This window comes from Calidris pugnax, unplaced genomic scaffold (assembly GCF_001431845.1).
Source record: "Calidris pugnax isolate Ruff unplaced genomic scaffold, ASM143184v1 scaffold5, whole genome shotgun sequence".
NCBI classification, from domain to species: Eukaryota; Metazoa; Chordata; class Aves; order Charadriiformes; family Scolopacidae; genus Calidris; species Calidris pugnax.
Genome location: NW_015090814.1, coordinates 97,889 through 120,394, shown reverse-complemented (window position 1 = coordinate 120,394; position 22,506 = coordinate 97,889). Strand labels below are relative to the sequence as shown.

Below are 22,506 nucleotides of genomic sequence, written 5' to 3'. Positions count from 1 at the left end.
GCTGTTTCCATCTCATGGTCCAGGTGAAAATGTTTAGAACCAGGAGATTCGCAATTGAAAATGATCTAAAAAGTTCACATTTTGTTTTGACATTTTAAATGCCATTTCCTTAGTCACAAAGAAGTTCAACGTCAGAAGAGAAAAAGAAACTCCAAAACCCCATTACCATTTTTATTTATATTAGTTGTCCCTAATAAGTAGGAGTGACTTTTCTAACCCATTTTTATTGAAATGTTAAACTGTTCTTGTCCAGCAGAAGTTCAAGAGCTTCCTCCAGACGTTGACCAAATGAGTCACCCTGCAAATGAAATACTAAACACATACTGTTGTCCTGGGAAAAAGGATATTTAAAGTTCCCTGTAACTCTAAGAAAAACTATTAGAAACTATAATTTTTTTTTTTAATGGCAGTCTAAATTATTAAGTATTTCAAATAATTGAAAACAAAGAGTAAGTGTTGTGTCACTTATGAAACAACCTCTACTTCCTACTACTTAACTATTTACATGAATGTCTCTAACACCCAGGCTGACTCCTCCCTAGTTACCTCCAGCTTTGATGCCTCACTCAGCGTACAGGCTGAACCAGACTCCTAGATTCAATCAGATCTGAAGGACTACGATATTACTCTGAAGAGAAGGCTCATGTTACCTTGAAACCTTAAGTACAGAAAAAGGAAAGACTGCAACGAGATGGTCTGTGATGAAAGCGGTGAACATCAGGCAAGATCATTTACTGTCCTTTTTTCCACCAGTCTCAACTCTATGATACTTTTTATTTTTTTTCCAAAAAGCTCTTTTTTTTTTCTTTAAAATTTCCTTTCTTTCTAACATGGGTCTCCAGCAAAGGACTTGCCATCAACCCTCTTCTTGAGAAATGCCCAACCATGGCTGGAAGAGAGCACCTACTTGGGTAACTACTGGCTTCAGCACTGGGGTGACACAGCCCAGCATAAAGCACACTAAGCAGCCCTAAATCCCATACCTAACCTATCTAGGTTTTTCAGTGTTATGACTAAAATTACCATTAAAAAAAAAGCTCATTTAGCTATTAATTCTTTACCAAGATATGAAGATAGACAGTGTTTGTAGGAAGAGTCAGTTTGTTTCATGAGATTCTGTGATATTCAAGATAGGGTTTACTGGAAAACATACAGTAAATAAATTATAAGTCTATACCTCAAATAATAAAACCAAACTAATTAAACAGCTACTTCTACCACAGAAGATCTTTTCAGGTAGAAGAAAGGGAACAGAGAAAACATGGTTGCACACACAGATTACATCCTAGTTCATAGGCACCAGGAACACGTAGGGACAATCCTACTTCAGATCCTTCTTAAATTCCAGCTTTGCACCTTGTTATCATTCTGTAAACACAACCAACTTAAAATATGTGTATTAAATTACATAGCTGAACATTTTCTATAGCTTACTTCCTTGTTTCTTGATACTTATTTTTAAACAAAGTATACACAAACATAACAACCAAAGACTTCTTGCCAACTGTTCATACAAACAAGGCAGACTCTGCAGATGGCAACAAAAAACTAAAGTTTTCTGGCAGTCCTCATGGCACCCCTCTTTCAGAGGCACTGATGCTTACAGCAGTGTAAATACCTAAAAGCTCTAAGGTGTTGCGCATTAAGTATGTGTCCTTACATACACATATATTTACAAATATATACTTATGTATTCAAACATCTAACTTCCACAGTGTTCTTTAAATTTCCTCTGCTGGTACCAGACCCGCTTCCCCCCAGCTGTTTCCATGTTCGCTTTCCAATAGATTAAAAAACCCCCATCAAATCCAACCCCAAAACCCTACAACAGAAAAAAAAATAATCAGCTAAATCATATGCTTTCTTCCCTGGCTACATACTCAAGAATTAATATTTTCCATACTGTCACGTAGAAGATACCCAATTATGAGGTTAAATTAGCTCTAAGAAAATGAAGCAAAATATGATGGAAAGGCAGGTTTTTCTTTTCACTCTCCCATCTCTAAATAGAAAAGGAAAATAACCTTAAAGCATAATAACTTGTGAGATGGCTTTCTTATATTTTGTTTTAGACACGCTCCTGAACAGTTAAGGAAAAGCAGTAATTCTAGAAAAGTCTCTCTGACCAATCAGCCTTTAAACACCTATAGTTGATCAACTCATACAAATCAGAGGGCAAAAGGTACAATATATCTTCAGCAGTGATGCACTTTACACCAACGATACCTATTTTATGAGCGAAAAACTACTAAAGATTTAATGGTGCCAATTAAAGAAGCCAAGAGTTTGCATGGCTCAATGGCTGAGTCATAGACCTTTTGCCTGTAATAGGTTCCATTATAGCCCTGAGCTCAAGCTGGGGGAAGAGGATTGCAGATGAGTAAGAGGAATTAGTATTTTTAAATGTTATTGCAAAGGAAGGTGTCCTTTAAGCATTACGCAGTTGCAACTCTGGCAGCAGTAGAGCAGCTTGTGCTTACTCAGAATCCTTAGTTTTAAATGAGATGCTTGGAAATTTGTGGACACCTCGCAACTTCAAAACGCCACCAAAGAAATTAAGCCCATCAGTGTAAAATTTAACTAGCATTTCAAACGTGAAATACTTCAGCACTTCTAATTTTTGTGCTATGTTATTACCCCCGATTTTTGGTATTGATTTACGTTTACATAAAATAAGTGAAGACTATGCAGCTGAAGACTACAGTAGTTTGTACTCAATGACAGGAGGTCTATAAACAACTGGTGCGATGTACAGCGAGGAAAAGAAAATCTAAATGTTAAAGTGCCTCTCAAGATGGCTCCCAATAAACCCAATGAAGTATTTGTCCCATAGTACAATATTGCACACAATCTGATTGTCCACATCAGTAACAGTTGGACCTCAGACACAGACACAGATTATCTTGAAGGAGAAACATGCAATAGTTTGGGTTGGAAGGGACCTCAAAGATCATCGAGTTCCAACCCCCCTGCCCTGGGCAGGGACACCTCCCACCAGACCAGGTTGCTCCAAGCCCCATCCAGCCTGGCCTTGAACCCCTCCAGGGATGGAGCATACACAGCTTCTCTGGGCAACCTGTTCCAGTGTCTCACCCCCCTCACAGGAAAGAATTTCTTCCTGAGATCTCATCTAAATCTCCCCTCTTTCAGTTTAAAACCATTACCCCTCATCCTATGGCTCCACTCCCTGATGAAGAGTCCCTCCCCATCTCTCCTGTAGCCCCCTTTAGGTACTGGAAGGCTGCTATAAGGTCACCGGTGACTTCTCTTCTCCAGGCTGAACAACCCCAACTCTCTCAGCCTGTCCTCATAGCAGAGGGGTTCCAGCCCCCGATCATCTTTGTGGCCCACCCCTGGACCCGATCCAAGAGGTCCATGTCCTTCTTATGTTGGGGGCTCCAGAGAAGGCTAAAGGGAATTTTACTTACTTCAGACAGATTGCTATTCATGAAAACATTGGCAGATCCTAATACAGGAAATAAAAAGAATTAAAATGGGTAAAACTGGCATCAGAGCAAATTGGGTATAAAACCAGTGACTAATACATTTTGGATTGAAAGTCAGATGACTGTTCCAACATTCAGAGTAATCTGATTTGAGTCAGGATTTCAAAAAGGAGGGAGCATTGGGAGTAAAAGCCCAGTGCTCTTTATATTGAAGTTTGATAAGGTTATGAAAAGTAGTTCATAAGATGACACATGTGACGGCTGGAGCCTCAACTCAATGGCCCAGGCAATCTTTACACGTACTTTCCTCCTAACAACTGGTAACAGTAAAAAGCAACAGCAAAATCCTGTATAGATTGAAAAAAAAATAAATATTTTCACAATTGTAATTTGGAATATGACAAACACTGAACATATTAGTTCAGAAATGAGTTAAATATGTTTAGAACAGCCATTTATGTTTTATTTTCTAGGGAAAGGAAATCTCTATTAAGCAGACTAATAGGGCTGGCAAGAGAAGCTTCTGGTCGCAGGTGTTTTACCTTCAAACCTGAAAAAAGGGGTTGGTTGCCCAAAAAGCTTTTATACTTACACTGGCCAATACAGCCAGGAAAAAAACAAACAAACACAACTTTAAATATCACCTCTTTTATAAGCCTTACTTTGCTCACATCCACAAATTATCACAGCTATGCATGTGACTACTCAAATATCCTAAGAAAAACCTCTATGATTTCTAATTTTCGTATTTAGAACATCTTTTTTCGACTAGAAATTGTCTTGGTTCACATCATGGTTCTCATACAAAATGCAACAGTGCTGTTTAAAACACAGAGGGTTACTTTTGAAATAAAGATGCCACAGTCCCAGTGTCCTCTCGCAATAGCTATTCCAATTTGGACAACATAGCTATTGCAAGAATAGCTATGTCCAAATTTGGACAATTTTCCCAAAACAATGCCAAAATCATTTTTATTTTTAGGTACTCTAGATGATAGAGATTTGAGAAAAGTAAAAGCAAGCAATTTCTTAAATTACTGGTCATCAGTTGTTCATTTACAGAGTTACATTATTGAAATATGAGCGATATATTTGTAAGGGGTTGGGTTAGAGCAGGAGATGCTGGTACCCAGTTGCTGGTCACGTGTCATAACTTGCAACAGGAATACTGCAACTAGAAAGCCTCCTGAGAAAATTTCACTTCTTTCCAATGACATGTTGGAAGACTTGTTCTTCCTCAGGAGCTTCCTATACACAACATCCCTAACACAAGAGATCTGAATCAATGAGCATCAATTAAGGCAGAATCAATTCTTCCCTTAAAAAAAAAAAAAGGATCTTTTTCACAGAATCACAGAATCTTCTAGGTTGGAAGGGACCTCAAAGATCATCTTGTCCAACCGTCAACCTAACTGACAAAAATAGTCACCCACACAACAAACAAGAAGCATCACTTTTCCACAGAAATTACCCCAGAGCTTGCAGACCAGAAGACCCTGACCTGATTTGAAGCTCGGTTAATTAACAATTTAAACCCCTTCTCCCATCCCCACCCCTTGAGGCAATGAGGTGGTTTACAGGAGTGCTTCTTTTTGGGGTAAGTTTGTACAAGTTGGTGTAGAGACACTTAAAAGAGATAGAAGAGATAGATAAGAGCAAGGGTTTTTATCTTGTATGCACACTGGTGAGTATATCAGACTTAAGGAATTTATCACAAAGGGCAAGACAACCTGCAGATCCTACTTCAACTACTTCCAGCCCAATTTTTCTTGTATAATATATATTATGTCCCCCACACCAATGTTTTCTTTGTTTTACTTATGAATACAAGCATCTACCTCTTCAGCATCTACAACACACAAAATAGTTCCTGAGTTAAAAGGACAGGATGCTGATTAAGATTTCAGTAAATCTGTGTTTGTGACTTGTAAGAAATAAATTGGTGGTTTTCTAGGACTGAAGTAAGGTAGATATTTCCACGTGCACTCCTAATATTCATTTTAAGTATTAGTCCCCACAGTTCTGCACGAGAACTTTTGATTATCCAATTAGATGCAGTTAGTAAAAACCCTTTAAATGCAGAAAGTCACTTTCTGAAGCTGCAGTGGTTCTATTTGGATGTACTAAAAGACTAAACAGAAGAGAAGATTGCACCCAGGGGCTTTTTGCCTTTTTGAGGAGATAAAAAAGCACAGGAGAAGTCACGGTGGCACTCAAGAAAGCGTGCAGGAGCTGAGGAACAAGGGGTGTTAACCCTTCTCAGGGGAGGGCTCCTGAGGCAGGCACCCTCGGAGCCCCAGGCAGCAGAGTAGGACGGAAGAGGGAGGAGGTTTGTGGCCGCCTGCGTAACCCCCGGCTGCACGTTTCCACCCTCTGAAATGGAAAGAGTGATGGCGTTTGCCTGCCCCACCAGCCTATTCCCACTGACTCAAATTACTCAAAGGTTCTCTGATGGAAGAAGTTACCGGACACGGAAGGTACGTACCGCAGGTTAAAGCCACCTTTTTCTAGCTGGCTTACTAATACTAACCTGTCAAAAACTCAGGTAACTGTGGTTTCACGCTGTCACTTTCCACTACCAGATTTGCAGCTCCACAGAAAGGCTCAGTGATGCCCACTTCCCTTCAAATCCATAGGCAAATGGAACATTTTTAGTATACAGAATCACAGAATCTTCTAGGTTGGAAGGGACCTTAAAGATCATCTTGTCCAACCGTCAACCTAACTGACAAAAACAGACACCCACACAACAAACAAGGAGCATCATCACTAAACCATACCTCCCAGCACTACATCAACCCGGCTTTTGAACACCTCCAGGGATGGGGCCTCAACCACCTCCCTGGGCAGCCCATTCCAATGGCTGAGACCCCTTGCAGTGAAAAAAATTTTCCTAATATCCAGCCTGAACCTCCCCTGGCACAACTTGAGGCCATTTCCTCTTGTCCTGTCGCCTGTGACTTGAGAAAAGAGACCGCCCCCCATCTCTCTACACCCTCCTTTCAGGGAGTTGTAGAGAGCAATAAGGTCTCCCCTCAGCCTCCTCTTCTCCAGGCTGAATAACCCCATATACATTCTCTTCAGTCTTTCCATGTCCTTTTCAACACAGGTGACACCATAAAAGCCATTCCTTCCAGGTGAGTGAGGATACACCATCCTGATCAGCCAACAGAGAACTCACTGTCGGGACTCCTCCCCACCACGAAGAGATCATAGAATGGTTTGGGTCAGAAGGGACCTTTAAGGTCATCTAGTCCAACCCCCCTGCAAGGAGCAGGGACATCTTCAACTACATCAGGCTGCTCAGAGCCCCGTCCAACCTGACCTTGAATATTTCAAGGGATGAGGCATCTACCACCTCTCTGGGCAACCTGTGCCAGTGTTTCACCACCCTTATCATAAACAATTTTTTCCTTATATCTAATCTAAATCTACCCTCCTTTAGTTTAAAACCATCACCCCTTGTCCTATCATGACAGGCCCTATTAAAAAGTTTGTCCTCACCTTTCCTGTAGGCCCCCTTCAAGTACTGAAAGGCCACAATAAAGTCTCCTTGGAATCTTCTCCTCTCCAAGATGAACAATCCCATCTTTCTCAGCTTGTCCTCATAGAGAGGTGCTCCAGCCCTCCTCTGGAGCTGCTCCAACAGATTCATGTCTTTCCTGCACTGAGGGCTCCAAAGATGGACACAGGATTCCAGGTGGGGTCTCACCAGAGTGGAGTAGAGGGAGGAGAATCAGTTCCCTTGACCTGCTCGCCACACTTTTGATGCAGCCCAGGATGTGGCTGGCTTTCTGGGCTGTGAGCACATATTTTTGGCTCAAGTTGAGCTTCTCATCCACCAACACACCACCAAGTCCTTCTTGGCAGGGCTGCTCTCAGCCCCTTCATCCCCCAGCCTGGACTGATACCAGGGGTTGCCCTGATCCACGGGCAGGACCCTGCACTTGGCCTTGTTGAACCCCATGAGGTTCGCACAGGCCAACTTCTTTAGGTTGTCCAGGTCCCTCTGGATGGCATCCTGTCCCTCAGGTGTGTCAACCGCATCACTGACCTTGGTGTCATCTGCAAACTTGCTGAGGGTGCACTCAATCCCACCATCTGTGTCACTGCTGAGGGTACTAAACAGTATTGGTCCCAATACACTTTGCTGGGACAGGAGATCCTTACACTGTGCTTTACACGTTTCAGCCTGAGGAAATCCTGCCTGAAGTGAGGTTTATGTTACAACACAGAACTCTTGTTCTGTCAATTTTTTTCCTATTTTTTTTATTTTTCAATCTGTAAGCCTTTAGTAGTTGAGATGTAATTCTCTTTAAAAAACTTCCCATCCACATATTGGTGCTTAACATATAAACCTGCTCTCCTTAATCACCTCTCCCAGGCCACTAAAAAGCAGTCCACAAGGGACTTCAGAGTTATACAGACCACAGGTTGAAACCACCAGCTCAAAGAAATCTTAATGGATACACGTGACACACAAAAGAGATCATCAGTATCAACTATATTTTTCTCTTGGGGTGGAAAGACAGCAGTTCTCCAAATGGCCTTTCCATTGCAGTATTTTATTAACTTCAGCATGACACAGTGGGCTCGAAATCATGGAGCTGTTAAAAATCCTTTGATGTTATATATGCTGCCCAAGATCCATTTATGTCAAACAGTCCAAGATACTTCTCAAGCTCTGGTTCTTTAGTGACAGCAACAAATGAAAAAAGCCCTTGAATACGTTTTCTAATATGTATTTGTGACATCTCACAGGTAGGCTTTTTCCCAGCTCCTCTAATAACTGAATTAAACTAAGAATTAAATCAGAAAGTGTCATTAAAACTGGAGGGAGGGGAAAATTAAAAAAAATAACAACCCAGCCAAAACCCTCACACTTCCTTTTCTGTGAACCAACACCTCATTTAGCAGTACCAATTGAGATACCTCGTAATTATAATGTCTAAATCATACTTCAGGTCTCCAACCAGTTTGATTAACATTGTTTTATAAAACATTAGATACCTTATCTTTAGTATCCTACCTCCGGCCGTTCTTTACACAATCCACAGCAAAATGTAAAAATCCCTACACACAGGTCTTAAATCAGACGTGCCTACAGCAATATCAGGTCTAAATTTTGCATGATGTTGTAATATTATATTATAACCAGAGAGCTATATCTAAAGTGACCCTTTACAACCAGCTTAGCCACCACTGCCAGTGACAGTTTCTGAGCTACATTTCTAGGTGCTGCTGTACAGCAGGGAACCCTGCTCACCCCTGCTGCAGAGCACCTCTCCAGCAATACAAACACCAAACAAATGGTTAACAACCCGAACCCCTGCCTAATGCCTTAGTTACACAATCACCTGGTTTTCAACAAGTTCTCCTGATATATTTCAATGGAGGCTAGTGGGGAGAAAGAGTTAAGAACTAATTAGTCTTCCAATATTGCAGGCGTGTATATTTATTTCCACAATCGATGATGCTTTCCCTGGTAAACGTGCAATATCCCATTAGCAAACTGAGCAAGACACGAATAAAAACTATAAAGCACAAATTTTGAGACTAGTTTTAACGATTATATTCAATATATAGTTGTACAAATAAACTGTTAGGTCAACTTTTTATGGTAAGGTGTCACTTTAAATTCAAACACGCACTGTATATTATAAGCCTCCCACTATATTTAGCAACAATTGGCTGGTACAGAAAGATTTCTTCCAAAAATAAAATCAAGCACTTCTTATCATTCAGCGCTCACGTGTAAGGAAAATTACAGTATTATCGCAGTTATCAGAGTCTTGCAGGGCCAAAAAAGATAGGAAGTACCAGAATGCAAGTGGATGGAGGGCCATCTGGAAAGAAAGGAGCCGTAAAAGGAGAGTGGAAAAAACAGAGTTCGTATTGAATACTAGATAGGAGGAAGTTTGTTATGAAGCTTCTTATGAGTCCTCTCTCTCTCTTCTTACAGGAACACTAATTCCAAAAATCTACAGAAGTATTAACTTCTTAGTTACTGTGGTCATTATGTTCTTTTAGTTGTGCGAGTTACACAGACATAATAAACCGCAATTTAATTACCACAATTAATATTGACTAATGTTTTTTTGATTCAACCGATTAAATCATTCAGCCTGTTTGAAGAAATAAGTCTATTAGAGGTGGGTATACATTCCTTTTGAAAACTCTTGTATTACATATGATCATTTCCTCTCCGATCAAAATAACAAGAGTTTATATTTAACAAAATATTAAAAAGTGAAAGATGAAACTTCATCACTCCCCTACAACATGTTGTATCAACGTAGCAAAGATACATTGGTGCTGTGTACTGAAGAAAATCAGAAAGAAGGCTGCTTCCAGAGTTTATAAATCAAACTTTGATCCAGACTGGGATCACTAAGCCCTCCTATTTCTCAGTTCTCTTTCCTCATAAAGAAGACTAAGAAATTAATCTGAGTTTTAGTTCTAACTTTTCATGCTTTTAAATGATTCTCTATGTCGAAGACAAAAATCCCATTCAGTGCTCAAGGAAAACAATTAATTGACAGTTATTGGAGGCATCTTTTCTCATTTCAATGCACATGACGCACATCTAATGAAATTGTGCCAAGCTTTCTTTGCTAGAAAGGGGATGTTCTTTCATCTCTTCAGTGACAAAAGAGCTGCAAAAACTTCAGTTGGAAGACGAAGAAAGTCCTTCTTCTCTAAAAAAGAAAACACACCTCTGAAATCAAATCAGTCATTTATATTTGTGTGAAAAAAGGAACACGAGGTGAGAGTTAAAAAAAATTTGGGAGAAGCTGAAACGTGACCTGTTTGCCACTAATTCAGTAAAACAAGACGAAGCTTTGACTTGGAATGAAAGTTTTAATTTATCAAAATTTGAGGGAGGCCTCAAGGGCTGGTTACTGAGGGCAAGTGCTACAGAAACTTGAGCTGTGCAAGGGTATTAAAGGGCCTCGAGAGGTCACTGCCAGAGGAAGAGGCAGTTCCCATCTTCCCCCACCAAGCATTCCTGCTCCCACACCACCAGACTGGGTGATCTTGTGGTCCCACAGTGAAGCGACGCTAGGAACATGACCTGGCCAGAAGTGAGCTGGCCAGATAAGCCAGTTCACCCAACCACTGGGTGTGGTGATGCAAGGAAGGAGCTATGGTTTGGTATCCCAGACCTCGGCCACCTTTATTTGCAATTAAATACTGAGTTCACACAAGGATGCTGGGAAGCTGCCAGTGGACTGTCCACCCAGAGAAGGACAAGAGAGAACATGGTGAGATGAAGGTGCACCCTGAAGCAGCCTGAGGAGCATTAACGGGCACCACAGCTCTTGAGGTGACTCAAGGAGCCAGCGCAGGAAAGGTGGGGTGACTCCCTCAGCTTCTCTATCTCCATTTAAACACAGACATTGGCCATTTCCTCTCTGTTCCCACTGCTCAGCACTGCTCCTCCATCAGCTCAGCCTTTGGCTGCCCCCTCCCACATCACCTCTTCCTGCCCATGCTCCCACCTCTGCTCCCACCAGCTCCTGAGAAACTGCTTCACCATCTTTAAGCCACACCAGCAAACTTGGGAATTTTTCCAAAGAAAGATCTGGACAAACAGATGCTTTAATCACAGTGAAACATTCAAGGGTGTTAATCTCGCTCCTTAGCTACCAAACTTTACAACTCTGTTGATGAAAGAAGGTACCAAATATTTAGAGATGACATCTCTAAAGAAAACACCAAGCAATTTGTTCCCAAAATTCAGGCCACATTACCACTTGTATAATATATGCCCCTGTATAATGTATATCCATACAAGTAAAAGAATATTGATGCCTGGACAGGAAAGCTCTCAAAGAGAATAAAGAAAGGAACAGGAGGGGCCCACAAACCCATTCTGATTTGGTCTCTTCTCAGGCGAGACCTGAACCTTTTTAAAAATACCATTCCAGTGGTAGCTTCGTAATAGTTTGATTATCAATTCTCTCATTATAACCTGAATTTGAAAAGTCAAAAGTGAAAAGCACTAATTCGCTGAAGTGAGGGTAAAAATCCTCTGCAGACCAAAGTTAAAAACTGAACTTCAATGTGATGGTGTCCCATCGTAGTGGGAACTGAAGACATTCACTCTCCCCAGAGGATAAAAAAAAAAGAGAGGACACTTACGTAAGTTTGTGACACTTGCATTCAAGATACAAGCAAAGGCAAATTAGTTTAAAACAAACGGATGCCTCAAATTCCACATGAAAGAGCAGGATGGAAAACCAGAATGAGGGTCCATAATAAAAAGGCAGGAAATTCTTACTTTGCCTGCAACTTATTGCTTATTAAGACTGTTTAAAGAAATAAAAAAAAAAATATGTAAAACAAATAATCAAGCATTTCTCCTTTCATTTGCCCCAATTTTCCATCCTTGTCAGTTACGCAGGCTGACGATGACACAGACATGAGAGCTGATACTAGGCTATCGGCTTTCAGTCATGAAACAAAACTTCTCTGAAACAACAGATTTAAATTTGTTCAAATAAATAGAAAATAGGAGAATGTGTTCAGTCATGGAAAAATAAGATGGTTGCCAAATCCTACTGGAAGTGACCACCAGCAGATAAGAATACTGCACTGAAGTACTGAACAGCAACATAAAATTTAAAATGTTTCTAGTTAGGTGATTCCTGAGATAATGCTAATGGTGTCAAGAAAAAACACACTCGGGTCACCAATGTAACATAGGAACTTTCAACATATTCATGCTGAAGAACAAGACTTGCAACTCTTAAACCTACAAAAATCAGTATACTGACACAGGCTTGTGTTTTTATGCTAATGCTGCAAACTGGCTTTACTCAAAACTCCAGAGCAGATAATTTAATGGCACAAATTGTTTTCATCACAGTCAAATCATGGCACCTGAGGCAAGAAGTATTCTTCAAGTTGCCTCTACCTCCTGAACAGTAAAAAAGACCAAAAAAATCCAGAGCAAAACCACCACAAAACCACAAGTCTCTGGCACAAAGGCCTATTCACTGCAACCCCTTATTTACAAAAGAACATAGAGCCTTCTCAAGGGTAAGGAAGAAATAAGCCTTTGGATATGTTAAATATTAACTGTTAGACTGGAATATATCTGAGGAGTTTTAGAACATGATTTTTTTTCTTGCACAAAATATGTCATATTAATTATTATACCCTTTGAGAGACCTGCATGAGAACTAGCTCACAGATGGATCAGGTTATCAGTGTAACAGACTATTCTACTCCATAGAGATTAAATAACTTCTGTTTTAACTTGGCATGAGAACTAGCTCACAGATGGATCAGGTTATCAGTGTAACAGACTATTCTTCTCCACAGAGGTGAAATAACTTCTGTTTTAACTTTTAATAGTTTTAACCAAAGGTAGCTCTAAACAGTCTACTTTTATTTGGAAAAATAGAGTTCATTACATTGCAGACATTGCTCAAACACAGGAGTTCTTTGGAGCCTCAACAAAATGCAGCAGAAGCCTGTAAGCTTTTAATAAAAATTCACTATTAGCGGCTTTAACTTTTAGATGAATACTATAGATTCTTATCCTTTCCTTCATCATTCTTCACAACTTCTGATACAGCCTAGGTTTTTCACATATATTTTACATAAATACACGCACAAGTATGCATACCTATATAAAAAAATAATATACCATTGTAATCAAGCTTCAGCATTAGTTGTTGTTTTGTTTTTTTTTAAATTCTACTTTATCTAGCACCTTCAACAATCTTGTCAACATACAGTAGATTGCTGGTCTATGAACATCTGCAAAGGGAAACTACAGTTTGCAGGGGCAGCCAGGACATTCTGCTGAACATGCTGTACGTACAGTACCCCAAAAACCAGCCAGGAGTCATGTGAAATACCCTCTATCAAAACAAAAAATAGCCAGTAGTGTATATAAGTTTTTAAAAAATCTGGAGTTTTTCTACTTATTCAAATTATACCAGGGGAAATTCAGGTTAGATATTAGGAAACATTTCTTTACTGAAAGGGTTGTCAGGCATTGGAATGGGCTGCCCAGGGACGTGGTGGAGTCACCATCCCTGGAGGTATTTAAGAAACGTGTAGACATGGTTCTTCAGGGCATGCTCTAGTGCCCAAGATTATTGGTTTGTCGTGGGCTGCTGAGTGGGTGGGTGATGGATTTTTGGTTTGGTTGTTGTTGTGTGTTTAGGTGGTGTGGTGGTTTGTTTTTTGTTTGTTTTTTGTTGTTGTTGTTGTTGTTTTTTTTTTTTTTTTTTTTGTGGTTGGACTCGATGATCTCTGAGGTCCCTTCCAACCACCACAATTCTGTGATTCTGTGAAAACAGACAAAAAGCTAAGCACTCAAGGGATGAAAAAGCGAGCAGTTCCCTCTGGAGCTGTGGGACATTGTTTATGAACACTAGTTTATGGGAAAAATCCTAACCATTTGAAATGATATCATTTCTTACCCGATAAAATTATAGGACACACATTGAGAGATAATCGGTTATGCGAAGACATTAGGGAGATAAGTGAGAAGCTGGTCTCCTCTTACTGCTCTTGGGCATTAAAACCATTAAATACCCAGGAGAAAGGCAGCTTCCTTTTAGTGTGCCAGCAGTGACTGACTTAACATGCACTCTTTGCTGGGTTAGAATTTTGCATCAAACCACTCCAGCTGACAGCACTTTTCTTTAATATGCCTCTCCATTCAGGTATATCCGAGTATAAATTAAACTGAGGCAGCAACACAGGGTTTAAAAATGCAAGGAAGGGCCTGTGACAGGGGGTGACCCAGCTGGTGACTCAGCAGGACTTTCCCTGCCCCTTTCCCTGCAAGGGAGGGCAGGAAACGTCAAAAGAATGTGTTCATACCAAACACAGCTATGAGTTATGATTTAAAGCAAAGTCACGTGCCCAGAGATAGTAAAGGGCGGCGGAGTAAACCTGGCAGTGAACCGGTAACACACACAAAATGAATTCCTTCCCCACAAGAAGCTGGACACCTCAACCCAACACCCTTTGGCGCTGTCGCTGCCCAACACGGAGCTCTACGGAGGCTATACCGTAAACTGTTTGTCATTTCAATACTCCTATGTTTGACTATAAATAACGTAGATCACATTTGTGGAACATGATTAATCAACAGGACTCAAAACTTCAGCCCACACAGTAGCTGTGGGTAAATAAGAAGTTCTGTGTAACAACACACCCAGGATCGCCTATTCTTGGCAGGGAGAACTCCTACACTCGCCCTATCACTAAGCAAATTCTCTGAAAATAACCAAACGTAAGGGCAACCGCACGGCATCAGACCCCCAGAGGCCTCTCTAACCTGACATCCCGTCTCTGATAAAGCCTGTGGGAGGGTACAAGAACTGGACACACAGTAGATGCACCTCAGTAACAAACACTCAGCACAGGCACAGGTCTGCTGAGCCAACCGTGGTGCCTTCACGTTGATCAAGTGATGATGCATTTTTCCCCGCACGGCATCTCAGAGATCAGCATCTTCACGTGCGGTTCTGAGCTCACCACCTGATAATTTGCTGAACACCCTAAAATAATTCAAGGAGACAAAAACAGGTGACAAACAACCCTTTATTTCACACTCACGGTCTTCACGCACCCGTTATCACTCAGAATTTTGCAGGTTTTCACCGTTTCTCTCCTTCCCTTCCCTCCTAAATCGCCTCCCTCTGTGCTTCTACTCCTTTCTGAGGCCTGAGGAAAGGACCCAGAGCTGCAGAGCCCTTGCCACGTTGGCACACCACACACACATGTAGCGACATGCTAACACCTTTGTTTTGCTCTCTACTGCCTCCCCACCAATTCCTACCCTCTCATGTCTTTGACTGCCATAGCACGTTTTCAGCCCGTCACCTAACACCAAGACCCTGGTCCTAAGGAGAGGATTTTGCTCACCCTTTTGTCTCCCATCTCACTTGACCTACACAGCCTATGGCCAAGTGACTGACTTGCTTCTACTCCTTTCTGAGGCCTGAGGAAAGGACCCAGAGCTGCAGAGCCCTTGCCACGTTGGCACACCACACACACATGTAGCGACATGATAACACCTTTGTTTTGCTCTCTACTGCCTCCCCACCAATTCCTACCCTCTCATGTCTTTGACTGCCATAGCACGTTTTCAGATGGCCACCTAACACCAAGACCCTGGTCCTAAGGAGAGGATTTTGCTTACCCTTTTGTCTGCCATTTCATTTCATGGCCAAGTGACTGACACTCCTGGTTGTATTTCTAATTATTTGATTTCATTATTGTGAGGCTCTTCACCATACCTGCAGCTGGCACTCACAGAATCACAGAATGATATGGGGTTGGAAGGGACCTCCGGAGATCATCTAGTCCAACCCCCAGTCCAACTCAGATTTGAGGATGTTCACAGCAGCAGCAGACTTTGCCCTCTGACTTTTCACTCTTTTCCAGATAATTTATGAGTATTTTGAAGAGCACAAGCTCACCAAGCCATCTCGGATGACTCCAGCGTGAAAACAAACAAGCTGCTCCTTCCCTCTGCTTTGAACCTTGGCCAACTACCTCAGCCACAGCAGAACCCACCTTCCTACCCTACAGCCACCAAGCTCTTCCAAAAGCCTTCGGTGAAGAACCTTTCAAAAAGGGCTTGAAGGACTAAGCACACGGACTGAATGTCCCAACGCTATGTTGGTTCTTATGAGTCTATCCAACCCTGCTGAAGCCCGCAACTCACTGCTAACAAGCTCCTAAAAACCATGTCTAGTTTTCAGCTATTAACCTAAACCAGCTGAATTGTCAATCACCAGCTCTATGTCCCAACGCTATGTTGGTTCTTATGAGTCTATCCAACCCTGCTGAAGCCCGCAACTCACTGCTAACAAGCTCCTAAAAACCATGTCTAGTTTTCAGCTATTAACCTAAACCAGCTGAATTGTCAATCACCAGCTCTATCTCCCAGCCAAAATAATTTGCAGTTTTACACACATTAAAAAAAAAAAAAGAAAGAACAAGCCCCAGAATCGACACGGCAATTTCTTTCAAGTTAAAAGCAAAAGAACTTCACTTTCCTTCCAACATATCTAAAAACAAAACAGTAATTTGGTTAACCACAAGTATTACAGCCTTCCCATGATAAGGCTAGCTTCAAATCACTGAAAAATAATTACTAAGATGGCTTCTGTTGATTTAAAAGTACATAGTGATTTCCATTTCACTGACTATATTCATTTTGTTGATTCATTTTATACAAATAACAACAAACCAGTCATTTAAATAACTGGTTCTTCAGTGAAGAGTTTTCTGCCAACTGACACGAAGGGAAAACCACGGCAAGGCAGGAGAGCTACAAATTCTGTTGTGTCAATCTTAAGAGCAGGGGTTTCGCACATCTGCATGTTTCCCCCAAGGGGTGGGGAGGAGCTGAGTTTTCATTGACTTGAACAATATTTATTTCATCCCAACAGTTTTCAAGGGGGAAATGCCTGCCTGTCAAAGAGCTTCATTACTACAGTCAGGTCTCAAACTAATTACTTAATGGGAAGGTATGTTAACAGTAACTTTTACCAAATAGAAACTGAAGTAGTCTAACAGAGAAGTTACTTGGCTAGCAACAACTGTTTGAATTACTGATTTTAATCAAATAACGTGAGTTACCATGCGGTTTTCCTCTAATGATTTAGTTCCAAGCACTTACCTTTGTTCATGCTACTCATCTGCAGTTCAGAACTCTGTAATCGGTGGCACGGCTCAGTTAAGGGTTGAATTGCCTGTGTTTTACCTCCTCACTGAATAGAGTGAAATGAACATCCCAAGAACATCTAACAAGCCTGTCCATTCTACGAGTAAACCTTTTCCTCCCAAACCATGTCTTGTTGCCAAAAAAAAAAAAGCTTACTGGATGAAAATAAGGAATTAATACCAATTAAACACAGCTTTAGGGCACAGTCGATCTCAAGTCCTCCCTTCCCACACCCCCACAATCACTAGTTGTGAAAAATCCCAGTGGCACTGGTTTTTGTTCCTTTACTGTCTTAAAATCTTCATTACCATTCCTACAATTTTCTTTCAAGTTTTTTTGGCTAGATGTGTCGGCCCTCATCTTCAGGGTAAAAACCCCACCTTTTTCTGATCCCCAGTATGTCTGTACTGATTTCTCCATGCTGTTATTACCCCCTTTCCAAAAACATCTGCTCATTTGCTTGGGGATTTTCATATAGTCTTTAGTCCCCTTTTTCCCCTTGCTCACCCGCATAGTGGGTAACACAAGAGGCACTCTCAAGAAGGAACACACAACAACTCCACATGTGTGAGAGAACCATAATTTAGGTTCTCCAAACAAAGCCTGTGCGTGGAGGTGGGGGGAAAGACCAACACGGGGATAAAATTTCACACCAATTTTCAGGAGGGCAGGGGAGAGAAAGACCTATCGTGAAGGTTTTGGGGTTTTTTTGCCACTTCAAGAGTTCAAGAGGAGAGATTCCTCCTCCCTCCCAGAAAGACAGTGCGCAGCTTAGTCCTTGACCTCCCTTCCCAGGGCTTCCCCACCCTACGGCACCTCGGACGCTCCCCTCCTCCTCTTTTCCACAGGGAATGTGGAAGCCTCTCCCAGCTGCTGAGCTGCTCCATCTCCCACTCCTTGTCAGCTGCCTCTCTGCAGCCCATCCATCTGATTCCCAGAGCCACCTCACGCTGTGCGGGGCGGCTGACAGAAGCAGCCGGCAGGCAGCAGCGCAGGGGACTGCCGAGCAGCTGCTTTCCGCGCAGGCCTGGGACACGGGCTGGGACAGCTGTTTTTATGATTTATTAAGCTTATTGTAGCATCGTATCATTAGGACTGCATTCCAACAATTGGCTCCAAATATTTACGGGCAGAGCTACTTGGCATCAATTGCTGACTGGTTTATAAAAAAATAAAAAAAAATTAAACCTCTGATACCTTGACCGCCTACTCATTCAGTATCAAAACCTCTTGAACGGTGACTGCTGGAGCCAGAAGGAAGCAGTGGCAAACAGAAAGATCCCAAAAGACACTTTTTCAGCTGAAACTTAACCTAACTAGGTTGTATGCAAACCTGCCAAGCTACGGAGGATCAAGATGTTTTAACATTTTTAGCTTTTAATTGAAAAAATAACGCAGAAGCAATATATTTTCATCGAAACACGGCAGATCAGAGCCTCAGTAAAATAAAACTTCTATCCTATTTGAGATTTCATTTAAGCCTCAGAAAATTTGATTTGAGACTATGATTCACATCTGCTGTCTTCTCCTTGCATAAACTGTTGTTCCATCACTTCTCAGTTGCATTACTTAGTGCTGAAGAAGTGCATCCTGGAAATTTTTTCACATGCAAAAATTTCAGCTTTAACTTAAAACCACACAACATTCCCTTAGGATTTAAAGAAAACCCTCGGTTTGCCCAAAACAAACACAGTATAACACGTACTTCTTTCTCCAAGTTGCAAATATGAAAATTAATAGTTTAAATGACAACCCTCACACATGCTTTCAATTTCCCCTTCAAAAGGAACCGACACCAAAAAAGCACAGGTATTCAGCTTGTCCTGTTGCTGTATCACATTTTGGTCTATCCATAATGTTATCCTGTAAAAATTAGTGTGAGGACATTAGCAAGCTACCTGAACCTCATTTTACCTTCAGCTCCTGTGCACCAAGAAAGCCACCTAACCAGTAACAAACAGGGGAGTCGAACAGGAGCAACTATTTTGAAAGCATAGTACTTTTGTATCCTGAAATGCATTCACAGTAAATTAGAACATTGGAAGTAGCTTACCTGAAGGACAGGCACTTTTTGTGGTGTGTTTTGTGGTGACTGGTGAAGCTGTGCCCAAGGCTGATGATGAGGATGTGGGGGTGGTGAAGACTGATGATGTATCCCTGGATGAGGCTGCATGGGAGGACAGGTTGGCATTTGCTGTTGAAAAGACTGCTGTTGACTAGGAAGCTGCTGGCCAGATATTAGTCGCTCTTGTATTGCTTGTGGATCTGCAAGGCCAACACCTGGACAACCATTTGGTCTCATGTGCCCACCCATCTCCCGGGGCGTTGAAGACATACCCATAAACGGACGATTCTGTTGCATGTTTCGGGGGCCCATATTCCTTTGTCCAATTCCCATGGCACCAGGGGGCTGGTGTGACGGCTGAGGATGGGGTATATTTGGATAACTGCCAACTTCCATCGGCATTCCAGCACTCCCAGGTCTAACCTGAGGAGGAGGTGTACCCGCTGGATTACTCATTGCTTTCATAGGTGACATGGGAGGTGGAGAGGCATAAGTTCCCTGAGGCTGTGAAGGGTGCATAGTTTGGGTGTTCATTTGGTTAAGTGAGCCACTAGGGTGGATGGGCTGCTGGTGCATTAGTCCTTGACCACTGTTTGATGGAAATCCGACAGCATTTGGGTATCTTGGTACAGATTGATTCATTGGAGTGTTATTTGTAAGGCCTAAATTCTGATTCATCCCTGTATTATTAACTAATCCCTGATTAAGGTTACTGTAAGGATATCGAGAATACTGCCCTGAGTTGTTTATAGTAGGTGAGGGTACCGTCTGGCTCCGAGAACTAAAATTAAGTGTTTGCGGCCTAACAGCACCCTGCTGGGGAGGATTAGGGGAGAATCTGGGACTGTGGGCTACTGATTCTCCATGGAGAGCAGTGGGGGGATGGTGGTGAAATTGCTGGACTGAGTGTCGCAAAGAAGGTGCCATACTGGGATTCTGCTGGGGCACATGAGACAAGTGGCCAGGTCCTGAGGTGGCAATGAAAGGGTTTCCCTGATTGAGGCCTTCTTGGCCTTGAGAAAACTGGTTCATCCTCTGCTGCTGCGGCGGCGGCGGCGGCTGACTGTGCTGCTGCATTGAAAAATCCCCACGAGCCATGTAGTTTCCCATCTGCTGCATGTGCTGAGGATGGCCCTGCCCGGGGGGCCCGGAGGGCGCCTGCGGGGGCTGTGTGGGTTGGGGTTGCTGCTGCTGTTGCTGCTGGTACGGTGCTCTGATCTGGTCTGGCACTTGAACAGCCCGTGGTCCCCACATGGAGCCACTGTCTACGAAGGGTTGCCCGTGCCTTTCGTTCTGCATGCTGGGATAGACCCCCATCTGAGCACCAGCGCCGCTGCCGTGAGGAACCTGAGGAACCGGAGGGTTGTGATACTGCGAATGAGGAGACGCGATACCATTCCCAGGGGCATTGCTGATCATCCTGTTGGGCTGATCCATCAGGTGCATCTTCTGCTGTTCGTATTGGTTATAGTGATCAAAATGGGTCAACTTGGCTTGGTTCTGATTTGCAGGGGGATGATGAAGAGAGGACTGTAAAGAGGGAAATCCTTGATCCATGGGCATTTGCTGCCCCATAGGATTTACTGTGTTTTCAGGATATCCACATTCTCCAAGACCTTCCAACCCTTCACTGAAAATATTCCCATCTTCTCCAAACAGACTCATCATTCCTGGATCTGCCATCGTTTTTCAGCACACAGCTCCTCGGAGCTACAACTAGAACGCTAGTCTGTGCTTCACCTCGGCGAGGTGTTTTGTCCTCAAAGCCTTTAATCCTCAACTAATCTCCTTCATGTCATTCCATATTTCCTTAATTCTTTTGGACCACGCAGTGTCAGGCAAAGTCTGGTTACTGCTCCTAGAAAAAGCGGGGGAAGGGAGAGAGAGAGAAAGAGAGATATTGAAATAAATAAAGTCAGGCAATATAAAAAAAAAAAACCATATTTGACTGTTTTTAAGACAATGCTAGCTAGTTCAAATAAATAAAGTCAGGCAATATAAAAAAAACCCATACTTGACTGTTTTTAAAACAATGCTAGCTAGTTTCAGCCCTTGAAATACATCTTATAAATCTATTTCACTTTATGAAGGATTCATTAGCTTTACCAGAAGCTTTATTATGATAGAGAGTTAGGAAGCAAGCAAAATACTAGCCTTAACCTTAAATTAATCCATTCACTACACTTCCTAGTGCTCCTTTCTTGGGTGGAATAGAACAAAAGAACACAACATGCAGCAGCAGCAGCTGCCACAGCAGGTAGGCAGATGTATGAATCTAGCCAAGCAGCCCATCTGCCGAACTAAAGCCCTGAAAACGCTCTAGTTACCAACAGCATGTCCTTAACCTTATTCCCTTGAGCTGCGTAATCAGATGAGCAAGCAGAAGCACCAAGTCCTACGACAGACTAAAGTTTCTTACAGGGACGACAGATATTTTTTTTTTTTCCAAACGGACACAGGGATGACCCTCTAAAACATATCAAGTGCCAAGGCTTAGCATTTACAAAGAAAAAAAAAATAACGTATTTTTTAAACGTCATTAAATTAAGATAAATCGTGTGTTGTAAACGGAAAGACACGGCGCTTCTTCCCATTTAAGCAAAACTACATGCTCAGTTTGTGAAGAAAATTAAATTAAAAAGCTTCATTCAATGATAGGATAGATTTCTCCATCCATACCCTAATTTCTCTCATGATGATTAACAGGGAACACTATCGTTGGAGTTCATTATTCATCTTCAGGCAATCACGGTACTAACTGCAACTACAGCACTTTAGAAGACCACACTGAAGTTTCGTTCTCTCCAGAATTCTAATCTTGAAAACCCACTCAGGAGCATTAGTTTAAATAATAAAATGCTATTCTAACAGGGTACACACTTGGACTTGGGATAAAGAAAAAACCAACACACAGTAACAGAGCGTATTCGGAAAGGTTCCAATTTAGGTTTTTCATGGGGAAGACCAGCATGTTCTGAAATGTGTCCCCTGTCCTCTCCCCAGAACAACTGGAAAGATTTCATTTAGATCTGTTAATTATGAACAAAACTAGTCTAATGCTACCTTTCCTTTTCAAGATCACAATTTTAAATGCTACATCTTATATCTCAAAATAAACTTTAAGACAACAGTCAAGGAAGCCCATCCACGTAGCAAATAAAAACAGCTATTTTTGCATCTTCGCCATAATTTCATAGCGACTGTACTTGCAGATACCAACTTGCCCTTAATCAGTGATAAAAGAAAGGAAGATTTACAAGTTTGCACTTTCACAACTTGCATTTTGC

The 22,506-nt window shown here is 41.9% G+C and overlaps 1 protein-coding gene across 1 annotated transcript in view; it reads right to left on the bottom strand.

Moving 5' to 3' along the window:
- Window positions 1-21,062, bottom strand: part of CHD7 (chromodomain helicase DNA binding protein 7) — a 113,187-nt gene extending 92,125 nt beyond the window's left edge. The window contains exon 1 of the mRNA XM_014939642.1: window positions 19,208-21,062. Coding sequence (XP_014795128.1) covers window positions 19,208-20,902 — 1,695 coding nt within the window. The 5' untranslated portion in view covers window positions 20,903-21,062. The remainder of the gene's footprint in view (window positions 1-19,207) is intronic.
- Between the last annotated feature and the right edge of the window lie 1,444 nt (window positions 21,063-22,506).